Source organism: Rhinatrema bivittatum, chromosome 6 (assembly GCF_901001135.1).
Source record: "Rhinatrema bivittatum chromosome 6, aRhiBiv1.1, whole genome shotgun sequence".
Taxonomy (NCBI): Eukaryota; Metazoa; Chordata; class Amphibia; order Gymnophiona; family Rhinatrematidae; genus Rhinatrema; species Rhinatrema bivittatum.
This window is the reverse complement of record NC_042620.1, coordinates 59,939,045-59,957,074: the sequence shown is the minus strand read 5'-3', so window position 1 is coordinate 59,957,074 and position 18,030 is coordinate 59,939,045. Positions and strand designations below refer to the sequence as shown.

Sequence of the window (18,030 nt, the reverse complement as noted above, 5' to 3'; positions counted from 1 at the left end):
CATGCCGGTTTACAAAGAACTCAGGCGGGAAATACAATGAAACAGAGTAACAATATAACAATATAACATTAATAACAGAACCAAAAATCAGAATACAAAAAGAACCAAAAGGGGCAAGGATGACGGGGGGAGGAAGGGGGGAGGGAGCGGTGGGGGAGGGGGTATGGGAAAGAGGGGATGGAGAGCGGGTGGAAATTATTCTCTACTTCAACAGCAGGAATGAAAGAGGAAAAGGGGAATTAGATAGAAGATGGAAATGAGAAAAGAGTGCATTGGGGTAACTTGCTGGTATGGTCGCTACTACCCTTAACCAATAAGCCTTCATACTGTTATTGCAGCTCCATGATTCTCTTCAACAGCAAGAGATGACAGGGAATTGGACTCAAATAGCAACCAACAAGATCCATGGCTTGATGGTCTGGGAGGCTGTTAGGTATGGGGGGAACTGTATGGTGTGGCAGATGCTGCATAAGCTTGCTTTGCAGACTGGATGGACCGTTTGATCCTTTTCTGCTGTCATATCTATGTTTCTATAATATACATGTTGTTTTAAGTGATGTTTAAACTTCAGAAGACTAAACTTTAAATGTATTTTTTCATATAAAATCTGTTTTTATAAATGCATAATTTTTAATTATGTGTTGGCAGGGTTAGGCTGGGGGGGTGCAAGGTTGTAAGGTTTGCCTATGGTGTCTAATACACTTGCACCAGCCTTGGCTGCATTGGATTCACATGGGAAAACAGGGTTTCATCTGGAGCTAAAGTGCTTTGTGTCAATGGATTTCCCTAGTCTCAGCCAGGGCTTTCAATTTTTTTTAAGCCTGGGGAACAGCATGGCTCCCTTCTGGTCCCCTGTCCCCTGTAGTAGGTATGCAGAGCAGAGCTGGGCAGTCTATATAAAACATACGGGCCGATACAGTACAGTGTGCTCCGGTGGAGCGCAGTTAGCCTGGGTTTGGCCGCGTGTTTTTGATGCACTAGCTTTACCCCTTATTCAGTAAGAGGCAATAGCACATTGAAAATGTGCGGTCAACCCCCCCGAAACTAATAGCGCCCGCAACATGCAAATGTTGCGGGCGCACATTTTACTTTAAAAAATTAAAGCCTGTCCAAAGGCTGGTGTTAATTTCCGCCGGGGAAGTGTACAGAAAAGCAGAAAAAACTGCTTTTCTGTACACCCTCCGATTTAATATCATAGCGATATTAAGTCGGAGGCCCCAAAAATAAAAACAAATAAAAAAATTTAAAAAAAAAAATGTTTAAATTGGCCCGCGGCCCACGGGTCGAAAGACGGACACTCAATTATGCCGGCGTCCGTTTTACGAACCCGTGGCTGTCAGCGAGTTTGAGAATCGACGCTGGCAAAATTGAGCATCAGCTGTCAAACGCGGGCCCTAATTTGCATAGGCCACTCTCCTAAATCGCGCGCCCAGGAGAGTGGCCTGTGCGCGTGCCGGGAGAGTGGCACTCGTTGGCTCTCCCGCGTGTTTTTCTGTATCAGCCTGATAGTAAATGGGAATGTGGTGGTAGTGGAGTGGGACCAGCAGAGAAGTGGAAGTACAGAAAGGAAGGGGTTGAATCAATAGAAAGTGTCTATGAAATGTTGGTGAGACTTCTGACTGAGATGTTTGGGCTGAACTCTGAGAGGGGTGGCTGGCTATGGAACCAGTGAGTTTCCTGGAGAGTAGGAGTGCCGAGAAGGGTTGGTAATGGGAAAAGGAGGGGGGCTGATGCAGGCTGAGGAAGGGATGGCAGCAAGCAAGAATTTTACATAATGATGTGGCAGTGCTAGGGCGGGCAGCACTCACTGTAAGTCCGATACAATAAGATGCGCGTCGAAAATGGGCATTCATATTGAGTGCCCGTTTTCCTAATGCACATACAGCCACATCTCCTGGGAACCCGATGCAGTATTTAAATGAGGTGCTGAGTAAAAATGGATGCGCTAGGGGAGAATTGTGTGTCTCTAGCTCTCAAATGCATGAGGCGCCCACAAGTGCAACGGACACTCAATACAAGCATCTGATTTTATTCCACTTCTTCTGGCCCATTTTGCTGAAAATGCTCATAGATAAGCACCCCTTGCTATGGGCATCTAAACTGGGCATCTAGAAGAATTTTTTTTTTTAAATCAAGTCAATATGCATTTATTTTTCAACACTACAAGCAGTACATTTAAGTGTCACAATGATGCTAAGTAGGAGGAACCACAGATCTTTTAATTTCTCATGAGCCCAGACTCACAGATTGACTTTACGCCACCTCCGGAGCTGGACTTTATTTGCCACATTAAAAAATGTATGTTGGGCACCCAATAATTTTCTGCACCAGGGGGTAACAGCTAATAACCTCATCTACATGGAATTTACATTTACACTATCAGCTATGCATTTGTTGGGGCACGTATTTTGAACAAACTAATCTCCTTATTGCATTGGGTGCTAGTCTAGCACAACCAACCATGTGTAAGCCTGTGCGTTAGGCTGAGTACACTTTATTACACTGGCCCCTCTTCAAGCACATGAGAATCAATACCATAAAAGCAGAGTGTGTAAATGTTTGAGAAAGTGTGTGTATTTTTGTGTCAGAGAGACACCCACACCCACATTTTGTGTCTGAGAAAGTATATATGTGTGTGTGTGTGTGTGTGTGTGTGTGTGTGTGTGTGTGTGTGTTGTCTCTCTCTCTCTCTCTCTCTCTCTCTTTTTGACAAAAAGACAAACCCACACTCACTCTCTGGATTTCCACAGAAGCAAATTCATTTACAAGTTACCTGGTTTGCTTCCAGAACAAATTTATTCACACATCCTTGCACTGCACCTCATAGCTATTTAACCATTTATAAATTTTCCTGAAGGTATTAAGTAGGTGAGAAAACCTAAAATGAGAGAGGAACTATTTAAATTTTAAATGCTTACATACGAACAGAACCAATTTATAAAAACTTCAGGTCAGCTATCAGATTTAGTGAGCATGATGAGGTAATAAAAAACCTCATAGCATTACTACATGCAGAAGTTATTGGAAAAAAAAAAAGGAATATTTTGCTTGCTAATCCATGGTAAGATCCAGTATGAATTACCTAGTGTAAAAAGTTGTAGAATCATGTTGCTGACATAGTGATTTAAAAAAAAATGAAAGCATTTAAGATAATGCATTATTAATGTACTTTAATTCCATTTCCTAACTGTGATAATCCTCGCCTCGGTGAGCTATACTTACAGATAATTTCCAATGCCTTTGGTTTATGGTGTCTAATTTTAAAAGGATTAAATTTAGAATGTTATTGTGAGTGACCTTTCAAATTTAACCCATCCTAAGTACTAAACAAATGATATGCAGAGTACATTTGCAGTATTATCTCTGCAGTAATGGTTACCATGCCTGCAATAATCCTTGCTTGGAGAATCTCCAATTCCCTTTACTAACTGGTCAGTGGTCTCAGGGCTGGTTAACACAAGGGGAAAAAAGTGACACACATATGGGCCTAATTTCCTCCTACTCCATCCTCCAATTCTGATTAACCATTTCCTCCTCTTCCCTGAAATTCTGATCCTTCCTCTTACTCCTGTGATCTCCTGTATCATCTCCTCATACTCCTTCTCACCTCCCAGTCCTGTTCCTTCCACACCTTTTTTTCCTGCTATCTATAACATTTTAGTTGTGCTTTTCAAAGCTGTGTAGTTTATCCATTGCATACCCCTGCTATGGAGCAAACATCAGTCCAAGTACAAAGCTTTGAAAACTGTCATTCAAAGTGGTAGATGGTAGAAGAGAGCTATGCTGCTCTCCTCCTGCTAGTGGGTGGAAGAGGAGGATGTGCACCAGATTATTGGTGGGATAAAGAGGAGGAAAAGAGGACATGACAGAAATGCAAGGAAGAGGTTTAGGGGTGAAAAGAGAATCAAATTATCCGGGAAGGGGTATGAGGGAAGAGAATCAAGGGCTGATGGTCCACCTTTCCCATCCTAGTGTAGATCACCTCAGCATCCCTCTCCCTATCCCTACAACAAAAAGAGACTAGCACTGACCTTAACAAGCAGGGTTGCTTCACTACAAATGTATCATGAGCCTTCCCCATTGAAATAAACGTCCTCAGAATCCAGGCCATGGTAAATTTAGCTCCAGTTAATATTCCTTTATTCATAGAGTAATAATGGTTAATCAACTCATTATCTTTCCATTTACATTATTAGCATATGCAGCAATGCTACCAGAATCATTTTTGTGCTATTAAGGGGTAGATTTAAAAAAGGTGAGCGCGAGCGTACATGTGTGTGTGTGCTACCCGGCACGCGCACATGTACACCTAATTTTAGAACTTGCGCACGCAGGCGCAAGCAAGTTATAAAATCAGGGGGTTGTCGTGCACAAGGGGGTGCACAATTGTGCACCTTGCGTGCGCCGACCTGCGCTGCCTTCCTCCGTTCCCTCCCAATGCCGCTCCAAAATTGGAGCGGCATTGGGAGGGAACTTCCCTTCCCCCTAACCTGACCTTCCCCCCCCCCCCCCCCCCCCGTCCTTTGTCTTACCTGTTGCGCACACCAGCAGGCTGCTGGAACGCGATCCTCCGACATAGCAGCAATGGCCACTCTGTCAGAGGCCTCTGGCCCCGCCCCCACCCCACCCCCGGACCTCCCCACTCCATCTCACCCCCGGACCGCCCCTTTTGTAAAGCCCCGGGACTTACACACATCCTGGGGCTTTATGCGCATCGCTGGGCCTTTTTAAAATAGGTCCAGTGCGCGTAACCTTTTTAAAATTTGGCCCTAAAGGTTTAATGCATAATGTTTGGTTTAAAGCATTCAGTTAAAATACTATAGTATAGTATCCCCTAGAAGTGTGCTGAAACTGACTATGCAGCTTAAGGAAACCCTAGATTAGTCATGGATGGATTGTGTAACATGGCTGATACACCTGGCTCACCTCGAGAGGGAGTTCAAAAGCAACAACTGTGAAGTTTCAATTGAGTGACATTTAAAAATGGGGCTGGAAAATGTAAAATATTAGGCCTAAGCAGAGGTCAGTGGGAAAGCAGAATGGTAGGGAGGTAGCAGAGGATGCTGAGGCAGTATTACTACAAGCACCAATTTCCATGCACTTGGGAGCCTAGGCAAATGAGATTAAGTAAGAAAAGGTAGAAAAGATAGGCAGATTTATTACTTCATCAGAAAAAAAAAAAAAAGGATGCATCTCTAATGGAGGTTCTCAGCCATTATAATATTCAAATGTTTTTGAGTTGATTTTGTTTTTTTGCTATGAAATTGTCCAAGTCCCTATTAGAAGTGAGGAATCTGGGGATGAAAAAGATCAGAGGGATAATATGGTTTATCTAGAAGCTATGATGGAGGAGGGGCTCTGGAGAAGTTACTGGAAAAATGAGTTTGTGTCAAACTACATAGACAGACTGGGTTACAACTCCTAATGTCAGTGAGCATAAGGCAGTTGGATGTTGGGCTACAGCCTCACTACTATTTAGTATCTGGTTATTATAAAGCACTGTGGTACCCTCCGTTGGTGGTGAGGTTTACTAGGTTATGATTCTTTGAATTGTAAACTGAAACAAAGAGTGAATGTATTGAATAAAGCTGTAACCTATACTTCCATAAGTTATAAGAAAGTGTGGGGTTTTGTTATCTGTAGCAGAGGGAAAAAGAAAGGTCAAGGGTAGAGATGTAAAGAAGGAAAAAGAATGAAAAACTGGAAGGGAAGCAGTGGGTTAGGAAAAATGGGAATTTAAATGCTGTTTAAAATGGTTTGTTCTTAAATATCAAATATTATTTATTTTATTTATTTATTTATGCAATTTTTATATACCGTTACACAGAACACAAGATTCTATCTTTACGGTTTACATAGCAAAAATCATTATACAAAAGTTAGAAACAGGATAAATACAAAAAAATTCAATAAAAAATAATAAAAACAAAATAACTAAAATCTACCCAGTAAAAATAAAATAAGTATAGTTAAGAAAATGAAAATAAGAATATATTTCTCCAGTTTCTTAAAATCTGTAGTAGAGCTTCAGAAGAATACTACAGTAGTTCGGAATATTCTTTGAAGATGTGTTTATTTTTGCAGTGATAGTAGAATAATGACCAAGTTGCTCCTTTACTTTATTCTCATTTCTCCCTCATTCTTTCCATTCCTTCTCTTAGCTTACATTTTTCATCCCTTCATTAGCATCTCTTTCTATTCCTCAATAGCTTTTCTCCATTTTCTGCTTTCCTACCGTTCAATTCCTTTTCTTTATCTCCCATCTACTTCTCTGCCTATTCCTATTTATCCATCTCCATAGCATCCATCGTCTCTGTGCCTTTCCCATTCTTATCCTTTGCCATGACAAGTTCTCCATTTTTCTCTTCCCTGGTATCTTCAACCAATTTCTTCTCCAAAATATGCAATATCTGTTCCCCACCTGTTATGCCTTCCCCAGCATCCATTCCCCCTTTTGATCATTAAATATGCATCCATGAGGTTCTCAGGTATCTGAGCAGTGAGAGCCTACCCTGCAATTGCCGACAGCCGTATACAATCTGTGACAGCATGGCAAGTATTTTCAGAACTTGTGGACTAGCACTTCCTATCTGCTGATCTTGTGCATTGCAAGATTAATGCAAACCCTCAGTGTGTTTCAGAAATCAAGACTGAGGCTTCAGCCTGACCTAAACACATTTGTTAACACATGTTGCACAGCTTACAATCAGGATAGTTGCTCTCATGTTTTCATAATCTGCCGGTGAGTGGAGTCTGACAGTTTGGGGTACTGTCCCCAAAACCATGGGTGGAGCATAAGCAGAATTGAACTGGAAGGAAATATATATACATCCTGCTCAGAATTACTAGGATATATCCCTCCAGGACATTAAAATCAGCAGCAGGAAGTACTGACTCATGAATTTTGAAAATGCTCATGGTTCTGTCACAAACTGAACACAGAGTTCAGTAGACAAAGACAGGGTTCCCACCATACTGTGTCAGCGTTCTGTGATGCCAGATATGCAGGTGTGTTCAGCTCCTAGAGGTCTGATGCACAGCCATGCGCACCTTAAGAACATTGGCAGAAAGATTTGATTACGAGGGACTTCGATCCTCCTGGACTAATCGTACAGCTAGAGACAGGCTAAAAACAAAAACAGAACACTGAACCAATCAAGGTGCAGAACATGTGAAAAATTGTATGAATCAGAATTAGAAGACAGTGTGTATATGTTTTGTTCCTAAAATCATTTTCTGAATAGTTTCCCAAAAATTTAATCAGAATTTCTATATGTCCAGAACTCTAACTGCTTGGTAACATAAAGTTTTGCTTTGGTTTTTTTTTACCTGGTTCCATTTCAAAATATCATTAAGAAATTGAAAGTCCTATAATACCCTCGAGTCTATACTTTCCAGTCCCTTGCTTTATTCATGTGCATAAGTAAATAAAATTTGCCATACTAGGTCAGACCAAAAGTCCATTAAGCCAGTTATTCTGTTTCCAACAGAGACCAATCCAGGAACCCAGGGGGTAGATATATTCCATGTTGCTTATTCCAGATATTAGACATAGATTTCTGCAACCAAAATGACGTTAAAGGGGATGGAACAGCAACCCTATGAGGAAAGGATGAATAGGTTAGGGCTGTTCAGCTTGGAGAAGAGATGGCTGAGGGGGGATATGATAGAGGTCTTTAAGATCATGAGAGGTCTTGAACGAGTAGATGTGAATCAGTTATTTACACTTTCAGATAACAGAAGGACTAGGGGGCATTCCATGAAGTTAGCAAGTAGCACATTTAAGACTAATTGGAGAAAATTATTTTACACTCAGTGCACAATTATGCTGTAGAATTTGTTGCCAGAGGACGTGGTTAGTGCAGTTAGTGTAGCTGGGTTCAAAAAAGGTTTGGATAAATTCTTGGAGGAGAAGTCCATTAACGGCTATTAATCAAGTTTACTTAGTGAATAGCCACTGCTATTAATTGCATCAGTAGCATGGGATTTTCTTGGTGTTTGGGTATTGCCAGGTTCTTGTGGCCTGGTTTGGCCTCTGTTGAAAACAGGATACTGGGCTTGATGGACCCTTGATCTGACCCAGCATGGCAATTTATGTTCTTATATTCTTACCTTAATAATGATTTATGGACTTTTCCTCCAGGAACTTGCAGCTACATTAATAGCTATCACTACATCCTCTGGCAATGAATTCCAGAGCTTAATCATGGGTTGAGTAAAACAATATTTTCTCTTATTAGTTTTAAATGTATGATCTAATAACTTCACTGTGTGTCCCCCTGGATTTTGTGTTCTTTAACATTTACTCGTTTTACTCCACTCATTATTTTATAGGCTCTATCATAACTCCTCTTAGCCTTCTCTACTCCAAGCTGAAGAGTCATAACCTCTTTAGCCTTTCCTCATAGGGTAATTGCTCCATCCTGTTTTTATCATTTTGGTTGCCCTTCTCGGTATATTTTCTAATTCTGTTATATCCTTTTTGATATGTGGTGACCAGAACTGCACACAATACTCAAGATAAGGTCACACCAGGGAGTGATTGTTATAGTTGGTGAGGTTTGGGCGGACTCTTGGACACTGTGGCAGCTGACCACGCCCACAGGGGGGAAGTCCCGTGAGGGGCCACAGGTCAGGCTCAGCTCTGGACTCACAAACACAGATAGTTCTTTATTTAGACAGTTTGAGAAGCCACCAGAGGTGGCAGTAGTGAGTGGAAGATGTAGCCCAGCTGTGCTAGTATTCCCCAGGGCGCTGGAACAGCGGTTCCTCCTGTAGCAGTGATGTAGTGGAGAGAACTGAGAAAATGAGTACAATAGAACATTCACAGAGTCCCAAGTATGGAGAAGCCCCGAGATAGGGAGAGCTGGTCCTCGAGGAGCAAGTACCAGATCCCTGGAGGTAGAGAGACTTGTTGGCAAAGTACTCACACAGCGGTTCCACGTAGGAGATGGCACTGGTGCTGGAACGGGGGCAGGCCCTCGAGGAGCGAGTATCTGGTTCCAGGGAGACAGCTCTGAGGAGTAGATAATAGTAGTACTCACTGATGGTGTCTGTAGGATATTCTTCCAAGTAGAAGAGGGGATAGATGCAGGCAGCGGGTCAGGAAACATGGGCCCTCGAAAAGCGAGTACCGGTTACCTAACAGCGACCTGAAAGAAGCAAAGAGGCCCCCGAGGAGCGGGTACCCCGTTAGCAGAAAGAATCCAATGGAAGTTGGAAGGCAGATTAGCTGGGTACGGAGAGCGAATCCCATCCGTAAGAACACCCTTGCTAACTCAATGGCTAGCAATAAACTGTAGGCTTAAATATCCGGGCAACGTGACGTCATCACAGGGGGATGCCCCTGAGGAACGCGCCAATGAGGAAATAAGAATGAGGGCTGTGCGGCACGCGCGCCCTAAGGTACCAGAAGAGCATGGCGGGAGGCTGCGCCCAAGCCGGTCCGGAGGTGCCGGAGAGGACGGCAGGCAGATGCTGTGGCAGTCAGGCGTCTGTGAAGAGCAGGAGGAGTCGCAAAAAAGGAAAGGTAGGCGGAGTGAAGCCTTCGGGAAGTGACGGTCGCAACAGTGATACAGAAGCATAATGATATTTTCTGTTTTATTCTCCATTCCTTTACTAATAATCCCTAGCATTCTATTTGCTTTCTTGGCTGCTGCTGCTCACTGAGCAGAAGATTTCAATATATTATCAACAATGAAGCCTAGATCAATTTTATGAATGGTAACTCCTAATGAGGAACCTTGCATTGTGAAGCTATTACTTGGGTTATTCTTCCCTAAGTGCATCATTTTGCACTTGTCCACATTAAATTTAATTTGCCTTTTGCAAGGTCCTCTTGCAATTTCTCACAATCATCTTGTGATTTAGCAACCTTGAATAATTTTGTGTCATTGGCAAATTTGATCACCTCCCCATTTCCAGGTCATTTTGGAATATATTAAAAAGTGGTCCTAGAACAGATCCCTAGGGCACTCCATTATTCACTTTTCTCCACTGAGCCATACTCTTTGTTTTCTATCTTCTAACCAGTTTGCAATTCACAATAGGACATTGCTTCCTATCTCATGACTTTTTCATTTCCTAATAAGACTTTTATGAGGATTTGTCAAATGCTTTCAGGAAATCCAAATGTACTAGATCAAAAGGCTCACCTTTATCCACATGATTATTTATGCCCTCAAAAAAATGTAGCAGATTGGTGAGGCAAAACTTCCCTTGGCTAAATCCATGTTGGTTTTATCCCATTAAACTATGTCAATCTATATGTTCAGCAATTTTGTTCTTTATGATAGTTTCCACCATTTTGCCTGGCACAGATGTCAGACTCATTAGTCTGTAGTCTCCTGGATGATCCCTTTTTAAAAATTGGCATTATATTGGCAGCTTTCCATTCTTCAGGGACTTTTGCTTTAGCTAGATCTGCATAAACATAGTCTTCTGAAAATTGCTTGAGGTTAACCTAACTTCCAGACCTATTTTTTCCATTTTCTACAATCTTTCCCTGGGCCCTTCCTCAGTAAACACTGAACAGAAATATGTCAAGCAATTCTGCTTTGGAAGCCTCCACATATTCCTCCTCTGCATCACTCACATTGCCAATTTTGTATTTCCTCCTGTCACTAACATATGTCAAAAAAGTCTTCACCCCAGTTATGCCATATTTGGTACTTTTATTCTATGTGCAACTTTGTTCTCCTGAAGACTTTACAAACTTCTCTTAGCTTTTCCAGATATTGTCATTGTCTTTTGCTTTCTTTAATATCTTGTAGTTTATGAACACTAACCTTTTATTCAATAGCAGACTGAGGGGAGGGGGTGGGGCAGAGGGGACTAATACCTCTGGGTGCAGGGTCTTAGCAGGATGCTGTTGGCTGACATAGCGAGGACCATGTGGCTGCCGGTGGACCCCATCTTACCGATGGATGAAAAATAAGGAGAAAGGCTGTCTGGCCACTGGTGGACCCCATCCAATCTATGGCCAAAAAACAAGGAGGCCATGTGGCCATTCGTGGACCTCAACCCTTCTCATCATCTGTGCCAGCCCACAGTATTAAAAATTCTCAAGGGTAGCACTTTCTCTATGCTGATCTCACAATGCATGAGATCAGCATGGAAGAAGTGCTAGTCCTGCAAATGTTTAATGCCACGTGGTTTGCACAGAATAGACAGCAGAGCAATAATAGCAGTGATCTGCTTGGCTCCTCCCCAACAGGCACATGGTGGTGGTGGTATTAGTGGCAGAAAAGGACTAAAAGAAGCTCTGAGGCTGCCAGTAAAAAAAAGAGATGGGGGCCCCTGCCTTCAGTGTGTGTATATGTGTATGATAATAAATGGGTGCCTGCCTGTGGGTATGTGTTTGTGTGTGTGTGTGTGTGTGTGTGAATGAATGGGATCTTGCCTGGGAATCTGTATGTGTGTGTGTATGTAAGAATCAATGGGTGCCTGCCTGGGGATCTGTGTGTGTGTGTGTGTGAGTGTATGTGAGGGAGCAAGTGAGTGAGTGCATATGTGTATGTATATGAGGCAGCTAGTGAGAGTGAATGCATGTATGTGAGTGGGTGTGTTTGTAAGGGAGCTAATGAAAGTAAGCACACATGTATGTGTGTGAGGGAGCCAATGAAAGTAAGTGCACATGTGTGTGTGTATGTGTGTGCGTGCGTGCGTGCCAGGGAGCCAGTGAGAGAGAGTGTGTGTGTGTGTGTGTGTGGGGGGGGGGGGTTTGTGAGGGAGCCAATGAAAGTATGTGCATGTGGGTGTGTGTGTGTGTGTATGTGCCAGGGAGCCAGTGAGAGTGAGTGAGTGAGTGTGTGTGTGTGTGTGTGTGTGTGTGTGATGGAGAGAGGGAGGGATATACTGAGAGAGTGCATGTGTGTGTTTATGTGAGAAAGCCAGTGAAAGTGAATGCATGTGTGTGCTTGAAGGAGTCATTGACAGTGAGTACCATGTGTATGTGTGTGTGTATGTAAGGGAGCCAGTGCAAGAGAGAATCTGTGTGTGTATGAGGGGATCTAGGGGAATAAAAGCTTGAGTGTATGTGGAGGGGGAGGAGTTGAGGAGAGAAAGGGTCTGAGAGCCTGAGTATGAGAGTGTGTGTGCACTGTGTGGCTCTGAGAGAGAAAGCTTGTACATGTGTATGAGAGCAAGCCTCTGTGTGTATTTATTTATTTATTTATTTTTCTATACCGACATTCGATTTGGTATATCACATCGGTTTACATCTAACAATATGTCTAAGGCGAACCTTGTAATGACATAATACATTATAACAGCTTAACTGAGAACTGGTTATGTTACAATAACGGTTTTATACAATTATAACATGCTTGAATGGCATAACTTAATACGGCATATATAAAAAGGTTTAATAAATATAGCGTATGTAAAAAAAGGTTTAATAAATTAACTATGTACAGAGGAAGGGTGGGGTCTGGAATAAGGAGGGAGGGGGGACTGTGGCGGTGTTATTAGTCTGTGTATTTGTTATTTGTATGTGTCAGAATGTGTGTGAGAGAAAATGAACATGCAAAGTGTGTGTGAGAGAGAGAAGATAAAGTTTAGTTGACCACCTAGCCCCCTAATCCTCAATAATCTCAGAGTGACTGGAAATCAAGAGTTCCCAGATATGGACAGCAGGGTTCCTTTTTTATCCTTACTAGTTTTAATTATTGGGTGTTATTTTATGTGTCTGCTGTTTTGAAATATGTTATTGGTGCTTGGGAAATTTTTAAAAAATGAATATGACTTTAATAGATATTATTCTATTCATCAATAGTTTTAAAATATATATTTTATTAGTATGATTTTACTATTATAATTGATGCTTTTGTTTCTTGATTTTATTTTTTGTTTTATGAGAAATGATGATTCTTTTTTTTCATTGATATACTGTACACACACACAGTCTAGCTTCTTGGTGCTTCCATTTCAGTTTTTGTCTGCATATTGCTGCTTCTAATTTGTGATCCTTTATTCTATATTTGGTGAGGGTCTGCCTCTGTTCTGGCATGTGACCAAGGTGAGAGATTCTACTAGCCTGTAGGGATCTATAGCAATCACAATTGTTTCTACTGCTACCCAATCAACATCCAGCAGATTAAAATCACCTAGCAATAACATTTCCACTTTCATAGCAATTTTAAGAATATCCTCCATTTTATCCCTATCTATTTTGTCTACCTGTGAAGGAGGTCTTCCCTCTTTCCAGATAAACCTGCCTGTGCCTATTCCTTACCTGATGCAGTTCTGTGGTTTTAATAGTAGGGATGTGAATCGTGTCCTCGATCGTCTTAACGATCGATTTCGGCTGGGAGGGGGAGGGAATCGTATTGTTGCCGTTTGGGGGGGTAAAATATCGTGAAAAATCGTGAAAAATCTAAAAATCGCAAAACCGGCACATTAAAACCCCCTAAAACCCACCCCCGACCCTTTAAATTAAATCCCCCACCCTCCCGAACCCCCCCCAAATGACTTAAATAACCTGCGGGTCCAGCGGCGGTCCGGAACGGCAGCGGTCCGGAAAGGGCTCCTGCTCCTGAATCTTGTTGTCTTCAGCCGGCGCCATTTTCCAAAATGGCGCCGAAAAATGGCGGCGGCCATAGACGAACACGATTGGACGGCAGGAGGTCCTTCCGGACCCCCGCTGGACTTTTGGCAAGTCTCGTGGGGGTCAGGAGGCCCCCCACAAGCTGGCCAAAAGTTCCTGGAGGTCCAGCGGGGGTCAGGGAGCGATTTCCCGCCGCAAATCGTTTTCGTACGGAAAATGGCGTTGGCAGGAGATCGACTGCAGGAGGTTGTTCAGCGAGGGTTCCGGCGCCTCGCTGAACAACCTCCTGCAGTCGATCTCCTGCCGGCGCCATTTTCCGTACGAAAACGATTCGCGGCGGGAAATTGCTCCCTGACCCCCGCTGGACCTCCAGGAACTTTTGGCCAGCTTGTGGGGGGCCTCCTGACCCCCACGAGACTTGCCAAAAGTCCAGCGGGGGTCCGGAAGGACCTCCTGCTGTCCAATCGTGTTCGTCTATGGCCGCCGCCATTTTTCGGCGCCATTTTGGAAAATGGCGCCGGCTGAAGACAACAAGATTCAGGAGCAGGAGCCCGTTCCGGACCGCTGCCGTTCCGGACCGCCGCTGGACCCGCAGGTTATTTAAGTCATTTGGGGGGGGTTCGGGAGGGTGGGGGATTTAATTTAAAGGGTCGGGGGTGGGTTTTAGGGGGTTTTAGTGTGCCGGCTCACGATTCTAACGATTTATAACGATAAATCGTTAGAATCTCTATTGTATTGTGTTCCATAACGGTTTAAGACGATATTAAAATTATCGGACGATAATTTTAATCGTCCTAAAACGATTCACATCCCTATTTAATAGTATATGTTGATATATATCAACACTCCTCACGTTTTTCCTACCCTGTCGTTCCTCACTATATTGTAGTGCAGTTTAACTATAATGCAGTTATGGTTTCTGTATACCATATCTCCATGACAGCCTCTACAACCAAGTTAATCATTTCCATGAATGTCTCTAGATCTTCAGCTATGTGCATTAGTATACATAGCTTTCTAGATATTGCTCTTTTTCCATTGGTATACAGGTATACAGGTATTTAATGTTTTACTTACCTGAGGCTTATACTTATCTAAAGGCTTTTTTCACCCATCCCTGATAATCCTAGTTTAAAAATAGTTGATGTGGAAGTGAACTAAGACTGACTTCCAGATGCTATGATGGTTGGCTAACGCTATAAAACAATTACATTGTCAAATTCTTCCAACTCAATTGCTGGGTTTCCCTGGTAAGCAAGCTGTCAAAAATAATTAAAACATCAATTTTAGGACCACCAAATCAGCCAGATTTACATAGAACTAGTTTACTATACAAAGCAATGATTTGTATACTAAAGACACATTTAACTTCCCATCTAACTTCCCATGCCTTTAACCCTGTGACACGCAAGAGTGCTCATGGGGTTACTTTGGCTTTAGTAGTAAATTCCAACTGAAATAGTACTGATAGAATGAGATATATTATGCTCAGTGTTTGCTCAACATTGTGCGCCAATAGCAAATAAATTATTAAAACTAAATGTGTTCACATTGATTGCTATGAAGGTTACACACGCATCAGTAAATCAGAACAAGCTCCCAAAAGATGGGAAATCAATTTGTGTAATAGATAGGAAGGATATGGATATTGAAATCAACAACCCATATTTGACTGCTTTTGAAAAGGTTTTGATTGCAGTGAAGCAAATCACATTATTTGACCAAACATATGAAAATATTATTTTTTCACATGAGGCCCATAAATAACATCCAGAAGTAAAGGGTTGAAATAATATTTGCAAAGCAGTATTAAAGCTGTTAGTGCTGAAAATAGTGTGCATTTTCAAGTGGAGGATAAAAGTGCTAATTTACATCTTAAATCCACTGTGCCTTAATTTTGTCCTGTTTATTTTTTAATTGCTGTTTTTGTTTTATTGCTTTTTGTGCCTTAGTTTTATACATATCTTCTTGTAATCCACGCTGAACACTATGGAATAATGGATTATAAAATGTATAAACAAACAAATACATAAATAAATATGTGTAAATAAAGGCATAGGAAATTCTAATGGTATGAAAATAAACTATGATGGGAAGGCAAATCTCCTCAGCCAATTCCATGAGATTTGAAGGATGTGCTTTATTCCATTCACTTCATTTTAGGGGTGTGTGTGCATATATATATATATTTTTTTTTGTTGCATTTTTTTCCTTTTTTGTATATTTTTCTTTTTAGAAAATAGTATGGACTATTTGCAAATAATGAATGCTATTTGCTAACAGTGTGCACTATTTACCAAAAACTAAAAATTCATGTAATGTGTTTATTTAAATTTTTTGATTTTTTGATTCATTTGAAATGAAACAAAAATGGGCTCCCTTGTCCCATTTTACACATTCATTTCAAATGAATGCACATCCCTATGAGATTTATAACATCTAACTAGCATGTTCCTTGGCTATTTTGCACTTCACATTTTCCCACTCCTGAAAAGCAGGGGCACATTTGGATCTATTGTTTTACAAAATGTCCTCAACTTTGAAAAAAAAAAAGATTTTTCAAAGTTTTTATAAAACTGTTCAAGTTGGAGCTACTTTGGGGCTTCTTATTTGGCCAGAAGTTGGGGGAAAAGGGTATTTTTGCTATTGATCTGGAACCTGCTGGCCTCAGACGAATGTCTGTGCTGGTTAAGTACTGGCATCAGATCAAGCTTTTTTAAATAGCTTATGAATTGCCATGCGTATCAATAATGATTGCCTCCCTTTTGAATATCTGTGGCAGTAACCTTAGTGCCTCATAACCAAACAGTATTTTCTGTACTGCCCACAACAGTTGGACTACTTGTTTTCAAGAGAATTCTGCATTCCCACTAAGTAGATGATCTTTTGAATAAGTGGGGTCTATAATTATTAGTGATTTTTTCTTTTATTACTATTAGCTATAACTCTATCAAGGCAAAATATGTTATGGCAATTTTTGCTGAAGAGAAGAACTGATGATTGTTGGTAGTTAGCATGTTTAAATTTCTCATAATTTTGAAAATGAAATACAGTGGTTTAAAGGAAAAGTTCTAAATTGCATGGGTAATTACACAACATTTAGAATGTCTCCTGCAGCTTAATGCATAATACTTTTTAATTATTAAAAAATGCCTACAATAATCTGACTAAAACATTTAAAACAATGTTTTCTCTCTGATTCTAATGTAAAACTGTTCTTCTTTTTTCAGAATTGTTACCCAAATGCCAACAACTAAACTGTCAGTATAAATGTGCAATTACAAGAAATGGCACAAGATGTTATTGTGAGGATGGGTATGAAATTGGAGAAGATGGAAAAAGTTGCAAAGGTAAAGGCAACTGATACTTGAAAGTTGTTTTCAATATGAAAGGCTAGAGATGTTTGAACCTGTTGGCATTGAAACTAAAATGACAGTGCATGATTTTCTGAAAATTCCAATTTTCACACTTTTTATGCAATGGAATTCAATAGGGTTCAATGGAAAACCTTGATGAACAATATATAAAGACTTCTATTTTAGGAAAATAATAGAGGAAAGCAGATTGATTTTTTTTTATAGGCACATATTGTCCATGCATTGTTTTCAACAAGCAACAAACCCATCCTGACTGATTAGTCTTTTTTGGAATGTAAAATTTGCTATAGATTTCTAAATATACATGTTTGATTCCAAATGTTTATTTATGTAAGAACAAAATGTATTATTAATGTAATTTGGACAGTGAACTTCCTTATACTCTCAATTATGAATATTTAACATAAATAAATGTGGTAAGTCACTTTAAATCAGGTTTCAAATAAAGCACATTTTTATTGTAACAGTTTCAGCACATGATAAAGACTAAGGCCAAGTGATTGAATAATGAAATGCAAAATACAAACTCTTTATATATAGACCAGTTTTCACTTGTCATTATATATATATATTTAATACCATATTTTTTTTCAATTAAAGTATAAATGCATTGCTTATGAAAATTGAACTGATGATAATTTCAGCAAGGTTAATAAGATCATGATTTTTTTAAGAGCTGTACTGGTTTAGACATATTCTTTAGAAAGAATATGTCTAAACCAGAAAAAATACAATGCTTGGGGTCTTTATAGTATAGATTGTAAAATGATGTACTTAAAATATGTTTTATATTGATTTAACTCTCCCCAGAAGGGTACATAAAATGTTAGATGGTCTGGAACCTATTTGAAGAGACAGTGATGATCTCAGTAGGGATCACTAAATAATGGGTCAAGCAGATGGATTAGTAGAACCGAAGCCAAAGACAAAATGGGGATTCCCTTTTCCTGAGCTGGACAGGGAACCAAGCCACATAGGCCTCCCCTCTCTGAACCCCTTTTGACTGCTCTTCAACTTGTCCTCAAAAAAGATGATGGTTAGGAAAAAGTGAAATTGCTTAGCAAATTTTTCTGTTCAGTGTTCACTGTGGAAGGGCCAGGAGCAGGA

At 40.7% G+C, this 18,030-nt stretch overlaps 1 protein-coding gene across 1 annotated transcript in view; it reads left to right on the top strand.

The window, feature by feature from the left end:
- The window catches only part of LRP1B (LDL receptor related protein 1B), a 3,516,099-nt gene that overhangs the window by 1,321,119 nt on the left and 2,176,950 nt on the right, over positions 1-18,030 (top strand). The window contains 1 exon segment of the mRNA XM_029607894.1: positions 16,777-16,896. Within this exon segment, the coding sequence (XP_029463754.1) occupies positions 16,777-16,896 (120 nt within the window).